A 24,419-nucleotide genomic window follows, 5' to 3' on the forward strand; every position below is an offset into this window, starting at 1 on the left:
TTAAAAATATAAACATGAGTCATGTTTATGAAAGTAAAATGAATACTCGTATAATAGCTTTGAATTTTTCATTCTACGTTTCACAAAAATGGGATTTGAGGAGACAAAATTTTATAGGTTGCTAGCTATTGATTATCACATGAAGGATATTTGGTGAATGATACAATTTTGAACATCATACATGTAGAAGGTTAACAATATATCAAAATGCCGTGAAGAAAAAGAGGACGGGGATTTATTGAGGCTATGTACTGCTGACTGGACTTTCAAACGCTGACCATGCAAATAAAGTTTTCTTGACGTTTCAAGGGAAACATTTTATTTTAGAGATACAAAGAGACTACCCCCCCCCCCTACCCTCCTCATTCTTATCATGTTCTCAGTGATCATGATCGATGTCCCATTTATATTAAAATATTAATATTTTTGGTATTGGACATTTTAATTACCATTATTTATTTTTGTTGTTGTAAATACTACCATGGGTATTATCTATGGTAGTATTTACAACAACAAAAATCAGAAAAAATAGGCCTGATAATTTATTTCATTTCTTTTTTTTTTTTGCTCGTGAACTGTGCATTGTTTAAATTAAAAAAAGATAAACCAATAAGTAAAAAAAGCAGCAATATTCTATCTATGAATTCACTTCTTAAAAATTCTGTGCAGAAGGATGCATTTTTATTTAAATCCCTAGAATTACCCAATGCCAATCAAAAAAATGGCGACAAGAGATTACATGTATGAGGAAATTTCCACATGATGTTGACAAGACCTGCTCTATTTTTGTAAGTAGATTTAGAATTATTGAGTTTGTTATTTATTTCACATGTTACTGCATGGATCATAGATTTTTTTTTAGTCTAAAGATCTAGTATAAGATCATCCCGTTTCCTCTGATTTTATAAACAGACTTACAGTGTCTTCATATGTTATGAATTTCTTTCACTGTAAAGTGTTTGCAAACCTAGCAGTCTAGTCGATGGGGATATTCAGTAGTACATTATACAAGTTAACAAAGTAAATAATCGTCAGAAAATTATACACATCCGAATATTATTCTTTTGTTCGAATTTCCTCAATGACAATTAACGTTGTAGTACTCGTTCGTTCGAATATTCTCAATGACTTGAATGTGTACACAAGCTGGTGATTGTACATAGAAATATATTGTCATGTCTTACTTTGTCTGTAATTTGCAAGTTACAGTTTATAAGTATCTTGATCATTGTTGATTACAGTCATCAGCATTACTGATTAGAAAATTAATTCTTATCTTCTCTCAGACATGGTTAAAAGTATCCCACTACTGTAGTGTACTATAGGGATTAACACACATTGCGTGTGTTGCAAGTATTATTTCTTTTTCTTTCTTCTTCTTCTTCTTTTTTTTTTTTTGCTGTCAAGATAATTTTTGAGATATAATATGGGGATCAGTGTTTAATGATTAAATATATTACATGTCATGATGGACATAACTAATCACCCCAAAAACTATATTGTATCCAAATATCAAATTACTTAATCTCTGTTAGAAAATTTGTTGATCCTCTGAAGTTTACATAAGACATGTACCCACATGATTATTGATATAATCAATTATTAAAATGTTTTTTTTATTAATCTCTGAAAAACAGTCTTAAAACTTTGAGTGAAAATCAATCTTTAAACTGCTAAACTTATTTTTATACCATGAATACATAGGAAGGAATATCATTATTAAGTTATCTTCATGTACTTTTGAGGGGAAAATTATACATCTGTGTGCATGTTGATCCTTATGTGTAAGTAAATAATAAAAGACACAAATGCTAAGACTTTTTTATTTTACATATTTATTTGTAAAAATATTTTTTATTGCTTTAAACTGAAATAAAAAACATTCCAGCTTTATTACTAATAATATGATTTTTTATTAGAATTGATAGGGAATTTGATATTTAAGAAATAAAGTTCACTTTTTCATGAATGTTGCAGTATAACCTGCTTTGTTAATGTAGCATAGATTTAAATTACACAAGGACTCCCAATTTCAATAGTCATTGCCCACTGACTTCAAACACAAAGGTAGCCGCACAAGAATTACATGTATATGTGGCCTCCTAAGCGTCAGACACAGAGATGGGTGCACATGAGATTTTCATGAATATTAGGCCTTCTTAGCTCCTAACCTATCGACCTGCCTAATTTACATTCCCGTAGAATTATTAAGAAATCAACTCTCTTAACTTTCAAAGAGTTACCACAGAGAAAAATAAAATGCCCCGCCACAGCATGATATGTCCGTCAAATATTGTTCAATAATCATAAATTGGTTAGAGTGAAAGAAAATCAGGTAACCTTATTGATTAACAGATTTCAATGATCTAATTTCCATTTCTTATCATGTTGAAAATATTGTACATGTATACATCTCTAAGAGACTTACAGTGTAGGGATTAATTATAACTAAATAATACATCATATAATTCTAAACTGGCTGTGTTAGAGCTTAACAAATATCTATCTGCAGCTTTGAATTGTTTATTGAATATTTTGTGAAATAAAGGAAATGCTACAGTCTAATAAAAAAATAAAAAATAAATCATTCTTTAGACTATAAAATTCTAAGTGAGACATGACTGCAATTTGTTGCAAATATATAAAAATTGAAATGTAAATTTTTTTTTCAATGAACACATGTATAATTAGCTTTAATTATATTATACAATACTAATTTAGTTTTAATCATACACTAAAACATTAATTTCTTTTAATTACATTAAATCAATTGAAAGATCTTTATCTGGAATATAGCCATCAAGAACTCTTAATTAATACAAGCAACTATGAGGTCACAGTGACCTTGAAATAGGGTAGACAGGATTTTTCATATTTGGCCATAGCATTTTTATTGAAGATCAGAGCAACCTACTTTTTGTGTGTGTCACACCGTCTACCCAAGAAGTATTAGTTGACAATCCTAGGCCTAATAGTATTCAATTTATGAGCCGGACACGAATGGACAGATGGACGGACGAACATGAAGCCTATAATACATGCATAACATAATACGTCCCGTCTTCAAACAGGCGTATAAAAACAGACATGGAAATATGGCATCATCTGACATCATGAAAAATTCTCAAGGGCATAAAACTACTATAGTACAGATACTGGTAACTGTATGCAGAACATGCACAAAGTTTCATTTATGGTATATTTAGAGATGAAAATAATTAATATTTTGTACTTCGTCCTCTTAGGGTGAATTTTAGTGTCAGTCATTTTGGCTGGATTGAGAAATTTGAGTGATTGATAGTTTGATACTCAACATGATCAATTCATTTTCTAAATTTGGTGAAAATTTAATCCATGCTTTGTTATAATACATGTAATTGATATTGTATGATTTATTCTATTTTTTCCTTTAACAGAAAATGAAGATATATATACTGACATATAGTGTACATGTACCTTGAAGATTTGTCCCCCTTGTAAATACAAGAAATGCAAAGGTAATTCTTTGTGAGAATAGAAAGAATTAAGGAATACAATGTAATAAAATTTTTCAAACCATACAACAAAAACTACTTTGAATAATTACGGTAATACGCAACCAACCATTTACAATTGAATTCTGCAGTTTTATTTCTTTAATATTGAAAAAAAACAAATTTGATAATTTTTAGCTCACCTGAGCGGAAGGATCAAGTGAGCTTTTCTGATCACATTTTGTCTGTGTGTCAACTTTTCACATTTTCGACTTCTTCTTAAGAACCAATGGGCCAATTTTAACCAAACTTGGTACAAAGCATCCTTGGGTGAAGGGGAATTTAAATTGTTAAAATGAAGGGCCAGGTCCTCTCACAAGGGGAGATAATTATTAAAGAAAGACAAAAATAGGGTGGGGTCATTAAAAAATCTTCTCAAGAACCACTGGGCCAAAAAACCTGACACATATGTGGAAGCATCCTGGGGTAGTGTAGATTCTAAATTTTTCAAATTATGACCCCTAGGGGCTGGGCGGGGCCACAATAGGGAATCAAAGTTTTACATAGAAATATATAGGAAAAATCTTCTTCAAGAGAACCACTGGGCCAGAAGAGCTGAAACTTATGTGGAAGCATCCTGGGGTAGTGTAGATTCTAAATTATTCAAAATCATGACCCCTGGGAGTTGGGCGGGGCTACAATAGGGAATTTAAATTGTCCAAATTAAGATCCATGGTTAAGAATTGCATGACCCAGTCAAAGCTTCTCAGGTGAGCGATGTGGCCCATGGGCCTCTTGTTTTAGCTCTACTGGTCAGAGACCAGAAGAGCTTATGCGATAGGAAGGTGTCCCTTTGTCCGTCCGTCTAGCTGTCCATCCGTTGTCTGTCCGTTGTCTAGCTGTCCATCTGTCTGTAATTTTTCAAAACACTACTCCTCTGTTTTATTCTGATTTCAATATAACTTGGCACACAAGTAGACTGCACTAAGGTACATAGTGCATTGGTTTTTTCTTTAAATTTCAATGAACAGTGCTGCCATGGTTACTAAAAATAGAAATTTCTGTATAAAAATTCCTTTAAAACGCTACTCCACCTACAATTTTGGTATGATTTCAATGTAATGTGGCACCAAGTAGACTACACTTAGATACATAATTCTGTTTAATGCTGTCGCAAAATTTCAAATCCAAGTGCTTCCTTTTCTTTGTTATGCATACAGACCAGTAGAGCTACAGTCTCACCAGAGACTTCTTTATTATCCTTTTCATCACACAGCAACTTTCTTTTTTTCAGTATACACAGATATATACATACACATAAAAGGAGACATCATCTCATGATCTGTGGATCCATTGAAAACTTTAAGGACAAAACTGTTGATAATTCATTCATGTAAAGAGTGTTGACCTGAATATTGAATATCTAAATGGAACTAAGTTAGAGAATTAATTTAATAAGTATTATATTGTATATTACTGAATACTCTTTTTATTCATCTGTCAAATTTCTTAATTAAAAATTAAACTTAAAGGCTTAAATAAGGATTTTTTTCATTATTTTAATTAGAACAAGTTCTTTAATTTATTTTTCTCTTACATAATTGATAAACAGGCATTTAAGGTCATGCGCAATGTAGTTTGCACTTTATTGGGTTCTTCCCTGGAGTTCAATAGTTCCACTAAAGGAAGGACCTGTGTGCAATATTTTTATTGTCTATATATGGATTTGTAAATCTCCTCTAAAACAGTTTTGATGAAAAAAAAAATCTGGAATTTATGTTTTGTAATTTTTGTACATTTTTTCTTTGAATAATGCAAATTTTTTCAAACTTTAATATCTTTTCAAAATCCCTGGAAATGCATGCTGATTTTTTGTCTAAAAATATGTAATATGGTACATGTATTATAAGTTTAAATATAGAATTTCTTGAAAAATTATCAGTAGGTAAGATACCTTGCATATTTCCTTAAATGTAAAATTAAGGGATGTGTACATTTATTAAATGAACTAGGGAATTCATGAAGTGTGCATATTTATTTAAAAGTGTTTTATTTTGCATGCACTATGCCTAAAGGCAGAGGTTTTTTACCGGGTGGTAAATTCCAGGTGAGGGAGGGGCTTATTTTGTACAGGTGTGAATGCCTTGGGAGCTACCAGTCTACCTGTGGCCATCTGTCTCCTAATTCCTATACACAGGAAGTGGTTTAATACACAGTGAAATACCCAGATGTCAAACTTTACCTGTGTTGGGGTTTTGAGAAAATTTTGAATTAATAGAAGTAATAATAACTTTCTCTGTAATCTATATTGATTTATTTATGAATGTTTGAAAACACCCTTACCCATTTAAAACAATTATGATGATATCATATACTATAAACTCAAATATTACAACAAAGATTATTTTAGATGTTAAAGTATGTGTTAATAAAAAAAAAATAGATACTCCAGTAACAAGTCTAATGACCAAATAAGACTTTAATGTTTCATTCTCCCCCCGGATTCCATGAATTGAATGAAAAGAAAGCCTTGTTAATTAACTATATTTCATTAAAAAGAAAAATGTAGTCAGGGTTTGACACATGGTGCGAGTGCACTATGTGTCAAATCCTGACTACTATAATACATGTAGGCATATAATACATGCAAAATACTACACTAATGTTATTATTATGCATCCCTATTATAATATGTCACCTTGTGCAACGTGCATCATAATCTTTTTCTTTAATTTTGAACTTTCCATGCTTTAGGTATAATGCACAGATAGTTTTAGAGAATAGTATTTGACTGAAGGGGGGGGGGATTGCAAGAAACTATTTTAAAAGAATTATTTTGAATGTTAATTTTTCATCTGAAGTGTTAAGTACTGCAGAACTGTAGCTCTCTGAAATAATATATATTGACAGATGGGAGAGCTACATGTGCAGTGCCACCCATAGTCGAGCACTATTTCGGCATAGTATGTATTTAAATCATAAGAACATAATGCAAGAATAGTAGGGTATATGGGTTATGTCACAGAGACAAACTGACAGGAAGCATAATAATTGACAATATGCATTTATGACAAGAAAATTGAATTCCTGAAAGAAGCTGAATAAATTTAAGCCACTGAAGTACCAATCTAGTTAAAATTAGATGTTAGATCTGCTCACATAGTCACTACAGTCAGTTTAGCGAGTATGAGTGCGGGTCTAACATTTTATTTAAATTACATGTAGATTGCTGAAGTAAAAGTTTAATACCCAATATCATTCTGCTATATTTGCATCCGCGCTAGTATTAATAGTGAGCTTTAACTAACTGTGGCCTGAATCTCTTATTTTATGTGTTTGGGGTGTCAAAAATCAAGGTGCATACAGATGTTAAACAAAGAAGAAACTTGCAATGGCCTAAGGTGACTTATCAGTTGAATCCATGTCAATGTTGCATATAGTTAAAATAATAAGCAAAAGATCAGCAGAGTGCTTTTATTAAAGAAGTAACAGAACTAAGGAAAACTTGTCTTCTACTGGATGATAAGAAACACTGAGTAGAGTACCACCGCAATTTTTGGATCCATGCCCTTTCATCATATTTATTTTTGAACGGGTTCAATGAACTGTCAAAAATTATGGAAATGTTTCTAATTAAGGTGTAGGTAAAATGTTTTGAAATTAGTGAAAAGGTAAAATTGTTAAATATTTTTAATGCAAACTACCAGTAAATGTGCATAATGAAGACGGTTGATTTTTTTTTTCAACATTATTTCTTGTTCATTTGTCAGATCGGGTTCGTTATGTCTAAAATAATTTCCAGCTGTCATTGGAACAAAAACAAGGCATGATCAGGATCATACAAAGAAAATTTAGAGTAAAAAATAGGTAAATTATTACAGTTTGTTCATCTGAATAAGTTTTAAAACTCTTTGAGAATCTCAGAGTGAATGACTCGCCCCAATTTCATGTGATTTTTTAATTGGAAACCCATCAGTTTAGTGCTAGCAAACAGGCAAAGATCTAACAACATATATGGATCTGATCTTGTTGTAAAGCTTGACAAATGACACTTACGCAATAAATTAACCTTAATGATTAGGAGGAAAATAAACAAAAAAGATTTGTTCTTTCTTAATTGCATTTTTTTCTCATTCAAAATTTACATACAAGGAATAAAAGAAGGTAAACTACATACAACTTACAAGGAAATTGTCTTTTTAGTTTAAAAAAAAAACTGAAAGTTATATAGATTTTTAGTGCTATTTCATGTAAAATATTTAATCATTTGAAAAATAAAACATTACCCCACTGCCCTCCAAATTGGTTAATTTTAAGAAATAAAAAAATGGTGTAGGAAACACAGAAACTTAAATGAAAATAAATAATTAATGGTAGTTAAACTGTTCAATATTTTCTTTATTTGGTTTAAAACTGTTGTTTCTTAATCCCATGGGAGAATTTTTTTCTGTTTTGAAATAAATATGGGATAAATCCCACATTTATAAAGAGATGGGAGATTATTTTCTGTATACAAATATATGGGAGATTTTGTCCCATTATAAAGCATTTATGGGATTTTCAAACTTCTATGGGAGAAAAAATCCCACAGAATACCTTTTTCTCCCACAGAATAATGGTGGGATATTGGTTAGGAGAAAAACTCCCACCATTATCCCATGGGATTTCTTGATTTCAGGTGTAATATCTTTTTACCTAGAAGATAATCAGGTGTAAAGTTTGGTTCATGTGTTAAGTTTTAAAAAATCCCATCAGATGATATAAATGGTTTCCACATATCTTTGGAAAAGTGGTTGGCGAAAGTCCGGACAAATGTCGTGTCCGGAGTTAAATGTCGCACTGTTAGTATATTTTACTTAGCGCTTCCCTGTGTCTAATTTCAGGTAAAATAGTTTATGTATTTTTTTTCTTTTCTTTTAAAAGTATTTACAATTTATTATTATGTTTCGTAAAGTTAGTTAAAGTATTTGATTTTGTTTTCAAGAAATTTGAGCTTTCATTCAAAGTAAAATTCTGTTTTAAATAATTAATTACACAAAAAACCAGTTATTCAGTTTTAAGGTTTTTATTGTTTAAACTTTTTTCTTTTATAAAACTAGTTCTCAGTCAATATTCATCATTATGCATGCAATCCAGCTTAATATTATTTGTTTCAATTATTTTGGGTCAAACCAGCAAAGTTCGGAAATAATATGTTCAGTTTAGGTTTTGGGTTTTACTGTTTATCAAACTGGTTTTCACTTTTCACAATGTTGAACAAACAAACCATGCAGCGGGTAAAGTTTATATTGTAAGTTCTTAAGAAGTATTTCCTTGATTGATCAAGTAGCAGGGATGTTTTAGATAAAATAATGGTTTTTATAATTCTTTTTATTTTGGGTTAAAGTTATTTATATTGATAATGTTAACTTAAACTTGTTTACATTTTGTCAGTTCGAATTTCCTTAGCCAATGTTTACCTTCACTACTTATTTAGTTAAATGACTTTGTTTCGATTTTTTTTATATAGAGTGAGTATTTTCATATTGTTTGATCACTCTATTAGTCACCAGAGTTAAGTAAGTTAGGGCACCAACCTTTGTAATGCGTTATGCAGATAGAAATATGATTTTTATTGTACCTGGTGACTATATATATTGTTCATTCTTATCGGAGACCTGAATAAAGCAGTATATTTTACTTAGCGCTTCCCTGTGTCTAATTTCAGAGTAATCGTCCCAAACCTATTTGGACTGGACATTACGTCATTAAGGGTCCTCTACACGGCTAGCGAGTCAATTTCCCCAACAATATACATCGTACAAAAACACGACACGATACTACGATAGTTGTTTACAAAATTAACCAAAACAATTTACCCAGTATGCAGGTGATGAAGGCATGAGTAAGGGAAGTTGACGATTGAAAAAGTTAGCCATCACGTTTATCGTAAAACTTGGTTGTTAGATTACAATTATTATCTTCTTTTTCAAGTAAATTATCCAAATATGAAACAGATGTGTCAGACTCTGTGCTATCTTTTATTTGTAGTTCACCGGAATATATCGTATTGATATACGAATGAAAATAATCATTGTTTTTTGATTATTCGTCGTCGATATATCTATATGTCGAGATGAGGGCAGCAGCAAGTGTTTTCATCTCTTCATGATGACTGTACAAGCTTTTGGACAATTTCTTCTTCATATGAATACGAATTCGTTTTGGAATTCCAATCGACTGTTTGATGGTTTCAAAAACCACATATAGTTATAGTCAATCAGAAAATGAAGCGACTTTTTACTTCAGAGCACTTGTGTGTACAATCAGAATGTTTTTTTTTTTGTTTTTTTTTTTTTTTTTTTTTTTTCAACAAAAAAATTTTATGACAAGGTAAGTAAATTTACAAGTTCGGCATAAGACCTTAAAAACCGAGGTCCCCTGTAAAACTTGTTTTCATACTTATTGTTAGTCCATTATTTATACACTGAATTGACGACGGAGTTTTCCGTTATTTCCCTATCATGACAAGGAGCACACAGCGGGTGTGACCGGTCAGCAGGGGATGCTCACTCCTCCATGGCACCTGATCCCATCTCTGATGTTTCGGAGGTCCATGTTTGCTCTGCTCCTATTTTGTATTGTTTCATGGACTTTGACATTGAATACTGTTCGTTATCTCCATATCCTTCATTCCATTTTCATTGAAAAGGCAGCTGTCAATGATATCAAAGATCCTGGACTATAATTTATCATGGATAATGGTGTATATATAAAGTTGAAAAGTCAAAAGTTTTTATGTTGTCGTTTTGGGTATTTTTTTTACATCAAACAATGAAGGCGTACAAGGCGAGGACAATCCCCCGCTCTGAGAAGAGACATTTCTCAATTCTAAAAGTTATATTTTTCAAAATAATATTGTTTATATAATCTTTTACACATTTAATTCTGTATTTCATTATTTTAATATTTTATTAATAATTTATTTTTCACTTATGTTGTAAGATAATATAGCGCAAGGTTTGGTCCAAGACAAACCGCTTTAACCACTACGCTACGAAGTATATGCAGTATCAACGTCGGTCAGTGTGATTTAAATTAACGGATTTGTTGAAGCGTACATTTTTTCAGAAATTTTCGATTTTCGTATATCAGATTCCATTTTTTGGACAGATGAAATAGATTTTACATATACGTTTCCATCATTTAAGCGTTAACGAAGAATGGAGACTTGACCCATTCATGTTCAAAATTCTTTTTTATAGCTCTAATAAACCCATTTTCCACTAAATATGCTTAATTGTCAACTTTGATATATAATTAAAGATTATCAAAAAATATATCGTTCATTAAAATAAAACGATAAAATGTTTTGAAGATGACATTACTGAGAACATGATTTTAGAAAAATAAAACTTTTCTGTGAATTTTGAAAATTGAGAAACATTTTGTCTCAGAGCGGGATATTGTCCACGCCTTATACGCCCTCTTTCTTTCCAAAGGTTCCTTGGAATTTTTCGCAATCCACATTTGATTTACACCACTTCTCATATACATTGTTGCACAGTACTCCTGAAGCTTCTCCTTCACTACTGTTAATATTTTAGTTAAAAGTAAAAGGAAAAAAGCTTGTTAGATTATTCTATCCTGTTGTACACAACTGATTTACCAAAATTCTGGGAGGAATACCTTGTTCAATAAATTTCACATTTTTTTTTGTAATGATCACACAATCATTTAACTACATTCGTTGACATTAATAAAACTGATTAATAAATTAATTCATTTTGAAGTCCTTCTGTCTTTATTTAAAAGGATATGAGTCTCTACATTGATTTTCAGTAATCCATTTCACAAACGAAACCCATGAGTGCCTCGCATTCCCCGTCGTCCCATTCTCCAGAAATCATGAGATCTACACAGTGCTGTTCACCAGATGGCCCCTCATTGTTTGGGTTTCCAGGACTCCATCGTGTAAAATTGACGGGGCGTTGGTCACTGTCCCAAACAAACCTCCCCTCCATATCCCGGTCTGTTGCCCCGATCCACACAGAGCACCCCCAAAAGGAAGGACAATCCGCTACAGAATAGATTCAATAACTCAACAATATTTCAATAATATGTTAATTTTATGTTTAGTCGGCGGGGGATTCTCACTCCTCCATACCACCTGATCCCACCTTGGATGTTTTGGAGGTCCGTGTTTGCTCTGCTCCCATTTGGTATTGTTTTATGGACCTTTATGGATTCTAATGAAATTTTTATTGAAATTTTGACATCTGAATATAACATTTACCAATCTTTTTCTATACAATGAATACATGTTTTACCTTCCGTGGGCAAAAATGTTTCCATTATCCAAGAGTTTTCAGACTCTGTTTCGATTTCAACCAGTTTAGCATTGTTCCTGTTACATTCACCCTGAAACACAAGAAAAAATAAGATGTGTTTGTGAAATATCACATTTCATTAGTTGAACAAATTTGATATCTTTCTTAGCCAGATCTTACTTCTCTTATTCAGGTGTATAATGTGTTGGTGTTTATCTGTTTACAGTATAAGTTAAACAGCAACTATAGGAATAAGTGATCTAGAAACTATTGCTGATCATGTGACCCTCAGAGGGTATATATATTATATATTTTTGTACTCATGTATAGGAAGATGGGTTTCTAAGAGTTAGTATGGTCAGGTGGATAGCTTAATATCGTTGGCTTCTGCTTAATCCAGTTCACAATTTGGTTTATAATACAGAAATTGCAAGAATCAAAGTTTGTTTACCTTGGCAACATCCCAGTCCATCTTTGTCTTGGAATATAAGTAGCAATGCCCATCAAACGGTACCCATCCGCTTTTGCAAGCTAGAGAATAAAGGAGATGAATTTATTACTGTATCTGTGTATTCCTCTTTACATTTTACTGGTTTATCGCAAACTACTCGATTAAATTACTTTTTTACTATTATTGAATACTGTAAAATTACTATAAAAAAATCCCAATAGGATTCATTTCATTTTATTCTTCAGAACTCCAGTTGTTCCCTGCTAAAAGTATTCAGTAGTTCAAGTTGTTCACTGCTAAAATTTGGCAGCATAAAATATAGGAAAAAGAGTTTGAAATGAAATATAACTGACACCAATCAGGCTAAAAGTCCCATTGAAACAATACAGATAAGGAGCGGAACAAACACCGATCTCAAAATATCAGAGGTGAGATCGGGTGTCCTAGAGGAGTAAACATCCCTTATAGGCCGGTTACACCCGCCGTGTGCTTGTCAGAAAGGGAAAAACAAAAAATTCATAGATGATTTAGTGTGAAAATACCAGTAATGCGCTACAATGTGTTGAATAATGTCCGACAATACTCGACTAAATGATAAAATGTATTTGCTGACAAGCTATAGGTCATTGTATCGACCATAGAATTTGTTAAGTCTTGATTTTAAACGAGACTGTTGGTTTCCTATTGACAGGTTGCATCATTTAACATTGTTTAATAGTACGTAGAGAATGTATCCATGGGCATTTTGCTAAATGTTGCATTAGTTTAATGGATTTTGACCCTACCCTGCAGGCCCCTGGGGATGGGGGTAGGGATCATGAAATTCACAATTTTTTTCCCCTTAACTCATAGCTACTTTATGTCAAAATTGGTTGACATTGGTTGAGTGGTTGCAGAGAAGAAGCTGAAAATGGTCAAGGGTAAATATAAGCGTTTGCCCCCCTCAACACGAAATAGGAAATGGACAAATTTTCCTCTATTTTTTTTTTGTAGGTCTGAATTTTTTTTCTAACACTTTCAATTTGCTTCCGACGCCAATGCAATATCATTTATTCTCATGTTAAATGAAACATATCTTTTATTTTTTTATTTAATCGGTGCATCATGTTTAAGGAAATTTCTTAGGTATTTGATAGTTATATTATTGTTGAAATATTCATCAATACGCTTTTCGCAGCGGGCAACATGAAATTTTCATCTGCCTTCCTTCACTAAAACGGTCTATCCAATCATTGATTGAATTATTAGGAAGACAATTTCCTAATAAACTATGAACAAATATACGTTACTTCAAAGGCAGTTTTAAGATATACCATAATTATTTTAGTCGTTTGTTTGAAAAACAAGATTCATTTCTTAAGTAAAAGCTATTAAAAAAAAACTTATTAGTGCATAAAAAGTGCGTATAATGAAACATTAACAGATGTCGATTCATACCAAACAAAGTATATAATGTGCGCATAAATATTTATAATTCATGGATGCCTTAAACAACAAGAGGCTCATGGGTCTTATAGGTCACTGATGATAATGCAAAAACTTTCTTCCCATTGAATTTGGTTCATGTTTTAAACCAAAGGCCATGACATTCACAATTTTGAAAGAGGCGCCATCGCTCATCATAAATATACACTTATAATGATTACTTTAGTTACTTTATATCGGCAGGGTACGGGAACAAAAAAAATGCATTTCAACTAATTAGTAATAATATACAGCAATAATCAGAAGAGCCCCACCCCATAGGAACCCCTGAGTCCCTGCAGGATTCACATATTTCAAAATTTTAGAAAATTAAGGGACCCTCGATCATCATAAATGTTTGATAAATACAAAGAAGCAGATTTCAAAGCATCAATTTATTTTCAGTATATAATAATTAGAGCCCCATCCTAACACTCGAATCCCCTACTGTGCCCCTAACCGAGGGGCATTGAAATTCACAATTCTGCATAAAGAACCATTGCTCATCATAGATATATAGGAAGTTCATCTGCATAATACCCAGGTGCAGAGGAGATTTTCAAAGAACTAATGCATTTTCACTTTATAATTCATATAACCCCTCCCTAACAACAGAACTTCTGACCCATGAGGGCCATGAGATTCACAATTTTCAAAGAGGCACCCTTCCTCGTTTTAACTACATATGTAGTTAGTTTGTTTTATACCCTTGAGCAGAGAAAAGGATTTTCAAACCATAATGCATTTTCCCCTAGCCTTGGAGACATAAAATTTAATACCCAGGAGCAGAGAAGAAGATTTTCAAATAATTACTGCATTTTCACTAACATCAGAACTACTGACCCTAGGTCCATGAAGTTAACACTGTTCGAAGAGCCACTCTTCCTTAACGACGTTCGATCCTGATATTTAAAGTCTTAAACTTTTTTTGCCAAGTATATTTTTAGTTTCTATATACAAAGCTTAATTAAAATTCAAATAAAAAAATGGGGGTCAATATGCTTCTTTTGGCGCTACAGTACATTTAATATGACCTTTTTGCACTGAAATTTGTGTCTTAATTAAAAATGACATCTTCGACGATTTCCCTCAAATATTTTTATCCAATTAAAGCATGAAACAAAATTAACTCTAAGTCTGTTTCAAAAAAGACAAAAAAAATTGCTTCGCATAATCAATTTTTTGACCTTTCTGCACTAATAAAATGTTATTTTTCCGGCATTGAAAATATAATAAGCAAGAAAATTATTTTAAAGTCTTAAACTTTTTCTGATTTTAAGCAGATAGGTCAAAGTTATCTTGAATATTTAGAAAAGAACATCATAAGTAGGGGTATATGATGTACATTTACAGATATTACTAAAAAAGTGTCAATTTTACGTTAAAATTGACTCAATTTTTTCCCGGACTTTCAGAATATATAATATTTACTATAGTTGTCACACTTTGTTGATAGAATTCAGAAGAAATAATTTAATAGATATTTCAGAACCAGCATAACACATTTCACTGCAAAAAACAGCTTTGTGTGCAACCAGCATGGAAAAATAGGAATCCAAAATTAACAGTACCGTTATAGTTCAAAATGGAAAAAAAAACTGATCATTTTCGTCTAAAAATCCTTCCTCTACAAAATATAGTCCCTAGCTTAATTCTACTTGAATGGAATTTAATCGCGTTTTTTTCATTGAATATAGTTCAATTTGCATTGTAGAATTCAGTTTTATTGTTAGAACTTAAAAATGATGCTTAATTTTATAAATAAAGGACCTGACCGAAATACGCTCAAAATCTCAGGATCGAACGTCCTTAAGGAGGCTGGGGGTCAAGATAAATAACCACAAGATATAACTTAATTTTGTAGATATAATATCTTAAGATGTCAACTATCATTTAGCAAAGAAAAATTTCAAAAATTTTAGTTTTAAAATTTAATCATTTTTCTATATCTTCATATGGATCTCTTCTTTTTAAGGAGATCAATAAAGCTAAAAATGGTCACAACCCCGGACCAGCCCCTTTAACATAACTACGTATGTAGTTGGTCTGTTTCATTCTCAAGAGCAGAGACAGGGATTAAAAATTAATGTATTTCGCTATATTATCAAATAGAGCCCCAACCTTACACTAAAATCCCATGAAATTCACAGTTTTAGAAGAGACCCTTGTTAATTTTCATTACCGGTATATAATCAATAGAGTCCCACCCTAACACTAGAACCCCTGACACTGGGGACATGAAATTCCAAATTTTAGAAGAGGCACCCTTGCTCATCATAACTATATAGTTAGTTTGTTGGATAACCATGAGCAGAGAGGAAATTTTCAAAGAATTTATGCATTGTCACTACTTAATCATCAGAGCCCCACCCTAACAGCAGAACCCCTGACCCTGGGGCCATAAAATTCACAATTTTAGAAGAGGCACCCTTACTCATCATAACTACAGTGTATGTACGTAGTTAGTTATTTGACACCCACAAGCCCCGCCTTAGCACTAGAACCTTTGACCCTGGGGCCATGAATTTCACAATTTTGGTAGAGGACTCAATGCTTGTTACATTTATGCCAACAATTTTAATTGATGTCCAGAAGTAAAGAAGATTTTTAAAGGTTGCATTAGTTTTAGTGGTTTTTGCCATACCCCTCAGGCACCAGCGCGCGGGGCAGAGCTAGACCATGAAATTCTCACTTTTTGTTCCCCTTCACCCATTGGTGCGTTATGCCAAAATTGTTTGAAAATTTGTTGAGTGACTGCAGAGAAGAAGCTGAAAATGTTCAAATATCAACACACGAGGCACGACAACGGACGAAAAAGGATAGCAATAAAAAGTTAAATATGTTTTCAATTTCAAATGTACGGAGTATATTCTATTTAAAATGTATGATGTGTAATTTACACTGTCGGAATTTCACAGTTAATATATTCTACTTTTCGTTTATCTATTTGCTGTAGCTTTGTCATTTAGAAGTAATTGAATTAACAAAATTCTATATACTTACGTGAAAGCAAAAAAGAAACCGTACCTTTATCATTTGAAAGAAATTGCCATCCCTCCTCGCTCCTGTTGCTAGATCTGGTATGAAAGTGTCCCTTCAGTAACTTACAGCTTCGGAATCGGTTGTATAAAATACCTGCACATCTAGGTAGGTAAAACGTACACTGACGAGCACATTCTATAAGCCCGATTTCTTCAACAGTGTCAATGAAATAATACTCATGAAAGGGAAGTTGGTTGTCGAGTGCAGAGATTCTAGTCAAACCCATTTCTCGAAGTTCAGCGAAAGATTTTACATATTCTTTATAAATAGAAAAAATGACAGTCAATCTGAAAAAAAACTTTTTAGAGGTCCACATTTTGCCACTTTGTTTTGTTTGTCTTTGTTGTTAAGCTCTCTATTCACTGCTAGAGTTTATCAATTAAACTGCAATCTTACAGGATTTTGAAAATAAGTAGCGACAAAAGCAGAAAGCGTTGCTCCAATATTCATAATCTCAACGCCTCTAATTACCCCTTTGTGTCACCAGTATTTTACTTGTGAAATATCAGTCTTTTCCAATCAATCGCCAAAATAATAAGCAGATCCACTGTGATGTACAGTATATAAAATCAGCTTGATTCAAATCCATTGGTTGATAATTCCAATTTCAATTTTATTTACTGATTATCCGTGTTTTGATTGGACAAGAACGTATTCAAGAAAAAAAATCATTACACATCGATATAATGCTTCACGGGATTTGACTTAATCTCTTCATAGACTAGGTCTATGCTCTAATTAGGATTTTTTGGACGAATCTCACTAAGTTCAGATTTAATTACAAAACCAATCAGTTTTTATATCCCAGCTAGTGAACTTCTTAACATTGCTAATTACATGTATTACGTTCTGTTTTGTCAAAATGAATGAGATACCATTTTTCAATCATGTGACCATCATCAATTGCAACTGAATCTGAAAAGTGGGTCAGTATATAGGGAATTCCTTGTGTTAAAGAGGGTCTTTGGGGTGACACAACACCTCAAAAACTTACCTGTTTTACGTGTTTGCGATGATTGATTGGTTGTTTGTTGTTTAACGTTCCTCTAAAGAATTTTTCACTTATATGGAGACCCCACTTGCCTATGGAAAGCTTCAAATTTTGTCCTATACTTGGTACTTACGACCATAAGCATTGAGGATTCTTTTTCGTGCCAGCACCTACTGTGACACGGGACCTCGGTTTATACGGTCTCATCCGAAGGACCGGTCTCCAAGTCCCACAGTGGGATTCGAACCCGTGACGTAAGGATAAACTTCTTACTTCGCGACTCTATAGTCTGGTCCGATTTATAGAAAAAAATACTTCTAACGGCAAATAATTATTATTTTGTCCATAATAGTTGTTTAACCTATTTCGAGTATGCTGAATCCGAAAAAATATGCTGGCCTTCATGAAAATGGTGTTAAAGAGGTCAAAATGGCGATTCAAAATGGCGGACATCCAATTTTTCTAATTTTCTCTTAATATCGTTCAAAAAGGAGAAATAATGTGTGAATATCTCACTGAGTGTAATACAAATATAAAATGATAATAGAATGCTAACATTATTAGTTAAACTCAGAAAATTTAGTCGTTTCTACACTTAATTCGAATTTTCTCTGATTTTTTTGTCTATTGTTCTATATTCCGCTTTGTTCAGGATTTTACATTTGCAAATATCCATACACTGCAGATCTGTATTTTTTCTCTGCATCTCACTATTCTGCAACTGAATGATGGCGCAGCTGTAAGTTAAAAGTCAAAATGGCGATTCAAAATGGCGAATATTCATCTTTTTAAAAATAATTTCTTAATGTAGTTTACATAGGAGAAAGGATTTGTGAATATTTTACTGAGCGTAGTACAACTATGTAAAAAAATCACTTTAATCGAAAATTTAGTCGTTTAAATTTGAAATGTGTTATTTAGCTCAAAATGGCGATTCAAAATGATGTCTGATACACTCGATTTTCGTAGAAACTGCTTAATTCTGGTTCGTTTTGCAGAAAATAAATTACAGTTTGTTTTTTTATATATATATAGTATATATAGTATATTGATTAGTCCATTAAATATGAACAAAAATACTTGAAAAGATTCATTTTTCCGGAAATAGTTAAAACAAACTCAATAATAAATTAAAATGTTACTCTTTGGAATGCATATCATTCACAGACCTACCTGTGGTAAAGGCTAACAAGAGGCCCATGGGCCACATCGCTCACCTGAGAAGCTTTGACCACCATTCTGTTCTACATTACCCTACCCCAATGATCATAATTTAGACAATTTGATTTCCCCCTTGTCCAATATATTTCTATGTAAAACTTTATTCCCCATTGTGACCCCACTACCTACCCCAAGCTTTTCAAAGATCATATATTTAGACAATTTGAAATCTACTATATACTACCCCAGGATGCTTCCACATAAGTTTCAGCTTTTCAAAGATTGTCCAATATATTTCTATGTAAAACTTTGATTCCCCATTGTGGCCCCGCCATAACAATTTAGAATCCCCTTGAGAAGAAGATTTTTAAAGATTTTTCCTATATATTTCTATGTAAAACTTGGATTCCCCCCCCCCCCCCCGGGTTATGATTTGAACAATTTAGAATCTACACTACCCCAGGATGCTTCCACATAAGCTTCAGCTTTTCTGGCCCAGTGGTTATTAAGAAGATTTTTCCTATATATTTCTATGTAAAACTTTAATTCCCCATTGTGGCCCCGCCCTACCCCTGGGGGTCATGATTTGTATAATTTAGAATCTACACTACCCCAGGATGCTTCCACATAAGTTTCAGCTTTTCTGGCCCAGTGGTTATTAAGAAGAAGATTTTTCCTATATATTTCTATGTAAAACTTTGATTCCCCATTGTGGCCCCGCCCAAGCCCTGGGGGTCATGATTTGTACAATTTAGAATCTACACTACCCCAGGATGCTTCCATATAAGATTCAGGTTTTCTGGAGCAGTGGTTCTTGAGAAGAAGATTTTTAAAGTGATTCCCCATTGTGGCCCCGCCCTACCCCCGGGGGTCATGATTTGAACAATTTAGAATCTACACTACCCCAGGATGCTTCCACATAAGTTTCAGCTTTTCTGGCCCAGTGGTTCTTGAGAAGAAGATTCTGGGTGGTCTACCCCCGGGGGTCATGATTTAAACAATTTAGAATCTACAAGGATGCTTCCACATAAGTTTCAGCTTTTCTGGCCCAGTGGTTCTAGAGAAGAAGATTTTTAAAGATTTTTCCTATATATTTCTATGTAAAACTTTAATTCCCCATTGTGGCCCATCCCAAGCCCTGGGGGTCATGATTTGTACAATTTAGAATCTACACTACCCCAGGATGCTTCCACATAAGTTTCAGCTTTTCTGGCCCAGTGGTTATTAAGAAGAAGATTTTTCCTATATATTTCTATGTAAAACTTTGATTCCCCATTGTGGCCCCGCCCAAGCCCTGGGGGTCAATTTAGAATCTACACTACCCCAGGATGCTTCCACATAAGTTTCAGCTTTTCTGGCCCAGTGGTTCTTGAGAAGAAGATTTTTAAATTTTTTTCCTATATATTTCTATGTAAAACTTGGATTCCCCCTTGTGGCCCCGCCCTACCCCCAGGGGTCATGATTTGAATAATTTAGAATCTACACTACCCCAGGATGCTTCCACATAAGTTTCAGCTTTTCTGACCCAGTGGTTCTTGAAAAGAAGATTTTTAAAGTTTTTTCCTATATATTTCTATGTAAAACTTGGATTCCCCATTGTGGCCCCGCCCTACCCCCGGGGGTCATGATTTGAATAATTTAGAATCTACACTACCCCAGGATGCTTCCACATAAGTTTCAGCTTTTCTGGCCCAGTGGTTCTAGAGAAGAAGATTTTTAAAGATTTTTCCTATATATTTCTATGTAAAACTTTGATTCCCCATTGTGGCCCAGCCCAATCCCCGGGGGTCATGATTTGAACAATTTAGAATCTACACTACCCCAGGATGCTTCCACATAAGTTTCAGCTTTCCTGGCCCAGTGGTTCTTGAGAAGAAGATTTTTTAATGAATCCACCCTATTTTTGTCTTTTCTTGATTATCTCCCTTGTTAAGGGATTTGGTCCTTCATTTTAACAATTTAAATTTCCCTTTACCCAAAGATGCTTTGTACCAAGTCTGGTCAAAATTGGCCCAGTGGTTCTTGAGAAGAAGTCGAAAATGTGAAAAGTTTACGGACGGACAGACGGACGGCAGAACGGACGGACGACGGACACAATGTGATCAGAAAAGCTCACGAGCCTTCGGCTCAGGTGAGCTAAAAACAATAATTACAATGTAAACTGTACAGTACATTACAATCTAATACTGTCTGTGAAAACTTTGTAAAAAAACATTAAAGTAAGTTAAAAATCTCAGTTTTTGTTAAAATGAAAATGTATTGCACTGTTTTATTGTTTTAGAAACTTCAAGATATTTTGAGGTACAAGTTTTAATTAAAAGATCAACTAGTCTACAGTCAGCTAAAGTACATATTTAAAATTACAGGCAATAATGTAATTATTCCAAAATCATATGATTTCTACCCTGATCTCGACAAAGAAGTTAAAGTTACAGTACAACAGTAAAGAGTTGTTTATTATATCCGGTATTTCACAATATGTTTTAAAACCTTAGGGAATAAAGATAACTTTTCTGTAAGCAGGGATTTGTTATTATAAAGTGTGTTCATTACAAAGCATGGTTTACTTTACTAAAATCAACAACAAAAAGTAAAGTATTTTACAAAGCTTGAAAGTTATCAACCAACTTTAGATTAAAAATTGTATCTTTACATATATGTAAATTACAAAACAACCAATATACAAATTCAGGGAGAGCAAAGTACTTAACAAGTAACAATACAGCAAAATAATCTGTGAAAAATACATCTATTTAATAGTACCCAGCTTAATCTCACAGAGATTTATAAGGAATAACCTTCGTAACATGATATATCAAGGTAACTGAATATCATTAAAGATGATAATGAAAAATGATGATGATGCTTTAATAAATAAATAATGGTATGACAGATGACATTTGTTTTTATGTACATATACTACAAGAAATTCACTAACAATACATTCACAAATTACCCTGATATAATAACAATGGTACCATAATTATATAAATGAGACCAAAAGTAAGTAATACTTTTATTCACATTCGCCCTCCACAAATCCTCGTTTACTGAACACATCGATGTAATAATTTCCCCCGTTCATAATCAGCACGGCGGACATGACACCAAGGAATATACAGTGGGCCATGTAAAAGTTATACCAGATGAAGACGCCCGCCAGACTGACGATACAGAACAACCAGTTAAAGAAGTAAAACATGAAGGGACGGCACCTAAAACACAAAGAAAAAGAATTAAGTCATTTAATTTTAAATGGAACACTTTTGTTCATCAAGTGAAATGCCATAGTTATAATTTCAATTCACTTTTAAATTATAGAAATCTTTCTATATAAATTTGCATACTGTGAAATCACTAATTTTTGTGGGGGGTTAATTTTTGTGGTTTCCAAAGTATGAAGAGACCCATGAATTTATATCCACCACAAAATGCAATTTTTCACTTATATTACTGATCAATTCTTCAACCGAGAAATCAAATCTCCATGAACCAATATATTTTCCTCAAACCATGAAAATTTGACCCCTTGAAAATATGTGATTTTACAGTACATAAAATTTCAACATGAAGTGTAGAATATGTAATAGGTATTATTTTCTCTTTCTTTCTTTCTTTAAATTTTTCTTTTGCTATTATAGAATAAACATTACCTGTCACCACAAATATTAAATGTTTTATATAGGCAGCTCTCGTTTCTTTCCGAGGTAATTAAAACTCGTGACATATTCCTCACTGGGTTTAGCCACAATATGAATAACCAGAAAATAAATACCCTGTTAATATAAAGATATAGTCATTTTATAACTATGCACAGAAAAATGAAAGAAACTGAAATCAGAGAACATTGGTTACTATAACTACAGCTGTCAAAATGAGAACTTCAATATCTTGAGATGGATATCTTTACTATTTCTGGATATGTCCATATCTCGAGACATGGATATGTTGAATATTTATAAATATGTCAAATTGAAAGTTATTTGAAAGTCCAAAGCACTTTTTCGTTAAGTTTTACCCCCTGTCAATATCTCAAACCCTCAGATATGATATCTAGAAGTTTTGGCTTGGTCTCCCTAGGGTTGGAGATAGAGGTTGAGATTAAATCATTGTGGAAGATAAAAATAACTTAAGGTAGTTCTATACTCGGCACTAAATGGGCTCAATCTTTAAAAATCTGCTTTTATAAGACAGACATACATCCAAGCAATGGATAGACACAAGAAAAATTATATGTCAACATGTTCACTTTTCCGCTATAGCCTATCGGAGTATATACCCCGAAATGTAAAATACTGAAATTTTACCTATCCTAGATTTTGTTGTATATAAATTAATTGAAGTCTAAATATTCAACTTTAATACCCAAAATAGAGTAGAAACATGTTAGTAAACAATATAATATCACTGTTTTGCATGAATTATTATAAATAGATGCACTTTGTTAGGCTATTGTATCAAAATTTAATGTGAGAAAATATGCTTCAAAGGACAATCTCGGTCATTTAAAAAAATTATGGACTCAAACTGCGTAAATTTGCATTATTCTTTACTAAGGCCAGCATTTTTTTATTTTTAGGTTTACAAACCCGCCGCTCAAGTTTTTGAATTTTCAGAAAAAAAATAAAATTGAGAAAAACAATTTTTTCTTTCCGATGTCAAATTTGAGTCGGGATCGAGATTTCAAATTTACGAACTCGTACTTCCGGTTTTAAATGAACATGGCGGTAATGAAGGGAGATTTGTGTCAAGTCCATAGCAGCACTAAAGCTTGGTTTAATGTAAATATTTATCGATAGGAGTGCCATTCAGAACGTTTCACCCGTTCAGAGAACAATAAAATGCTGACGACTTTGTTGCAAAGTGACATGTTGGTGAGATAGTTATGTATTCGACCCGTATTCGAAAGTAACTGTCTGTAATTGTAAATTATTTTCCTCCCACAGGTTTAAAACTGCCCATGGTAGCTATTGTCAGAGACATTGTTTAGGTTTCTGTCAAAGCTTACAGTCTTAGCATCATTCTTCAGAAAAGGGTTGCTTATGCATCAGACGTAATGAATAAAACTATGGGAGAAGTTAAGTCCATTTGAGGAAGAAATAAACAATAGCGTAAAGAAATAAAATATTTCAACTATTTAAAAACAAGAATATACAAATATATACAGGTATGTAGTGTCGTTTATGGCAGCCAGAAAAATTATTTTACACTTAATTGAAAAAAATTCCACCCTACTCCTCAATACTCCTTGGGAATACTCCCTGTCTGTTTTATGAAAGGAATTATTACTTTTATAGGTCTCAAGTATATTAATATTTTAGAATAATTTCTACCTAACACACATTAAAAACAAAAATGAAGATATATTAAAAGAGATTTTAAAAATTGATTTTTTTTAAAAAAATCTGTATTTTGTCCAACATCAAAAGATTTATATCACTGCCCCCAACAGGTAGATGATGAAATAAACAATTAAAGGTTGTATTTTCCCCTTTGTAACCCTTATGCGTCCAGTGGCAAGAAGCCTG

The 24,419-nt window shown here is 32.8% G+C and overlaps 1 protein-coding gene and 1 long non-coding RNA gene across 3 annotated transcripts; one reads left to right on the top strand and one right to left on the bottom strand.

Moving 5' to 3' along the window:
• Positions 1 to 747: 747 nt before the first annotated feature.
• On the top strand, positions 748 to 5,330 carry LOC134278756 (uncharacterized). Of its 2 annotated transcripts, none has more exons than XR_009994515.1 (3): positions 748 to 788; positions 3,417 to 3,497; positions 4,768 to 5,330. It is a non-coding gene; the product is annotated as an uncharacterized LOC134278756 (long non-coding RNA). The 2 variants fall into 2 exon arrangements; XR_009994514.1 differs by lacking the exon at positions 748 to 788 and adding an exon at positions 992 to 1,020.
• Positions 5,331 to 11,103: 5,773 nt separating this feature from the next.
• LOC134278758 (low affinity immunoglobulin epsilon Fc receptor-like) lies at positions 11,104 to 12,309 on the bottom strand. Its single transcript, XM_062761047.1, has 3 exons — positions 12,234 to 12,309; positions 11,783 to 11,873; positions 11,104 to 11,532 (listed from the first exon to the last, which is right to left on the bottom strand). Exons 1-3 carry the CDS (start codon positions 12,252 to 12,254, stop codon positions 11,291 to 11,293), a joined length of 354 nt encoding a protein of 117 aa, XP_062617031.1. The 5' UTR covers positions 12,255 to 12,309; the 3' UTR covers positions 11,104 to 11,290.
• Positions 12,310 to 24,419: the final 12,110 nt, after the last annotated feature.

The sequence above is a fragment of the Saccostrea cucullata genome, unplaced genomic scaffold (genome assembly GCF_032062105.1).
Source record: "Saccostrea cucullata isolate Sc308-1 unplaced genomic scaffold, CSIRO_AGI_Scuc_v1 ctg14776, whole genome shotgun sequence".
Lineage (NCBI taxonomy): Eukaryota > Metazoa > Mollusca > Bivalvia > Ostreida > Ostreidae > Saccostrea > Saccostrea cuccullata.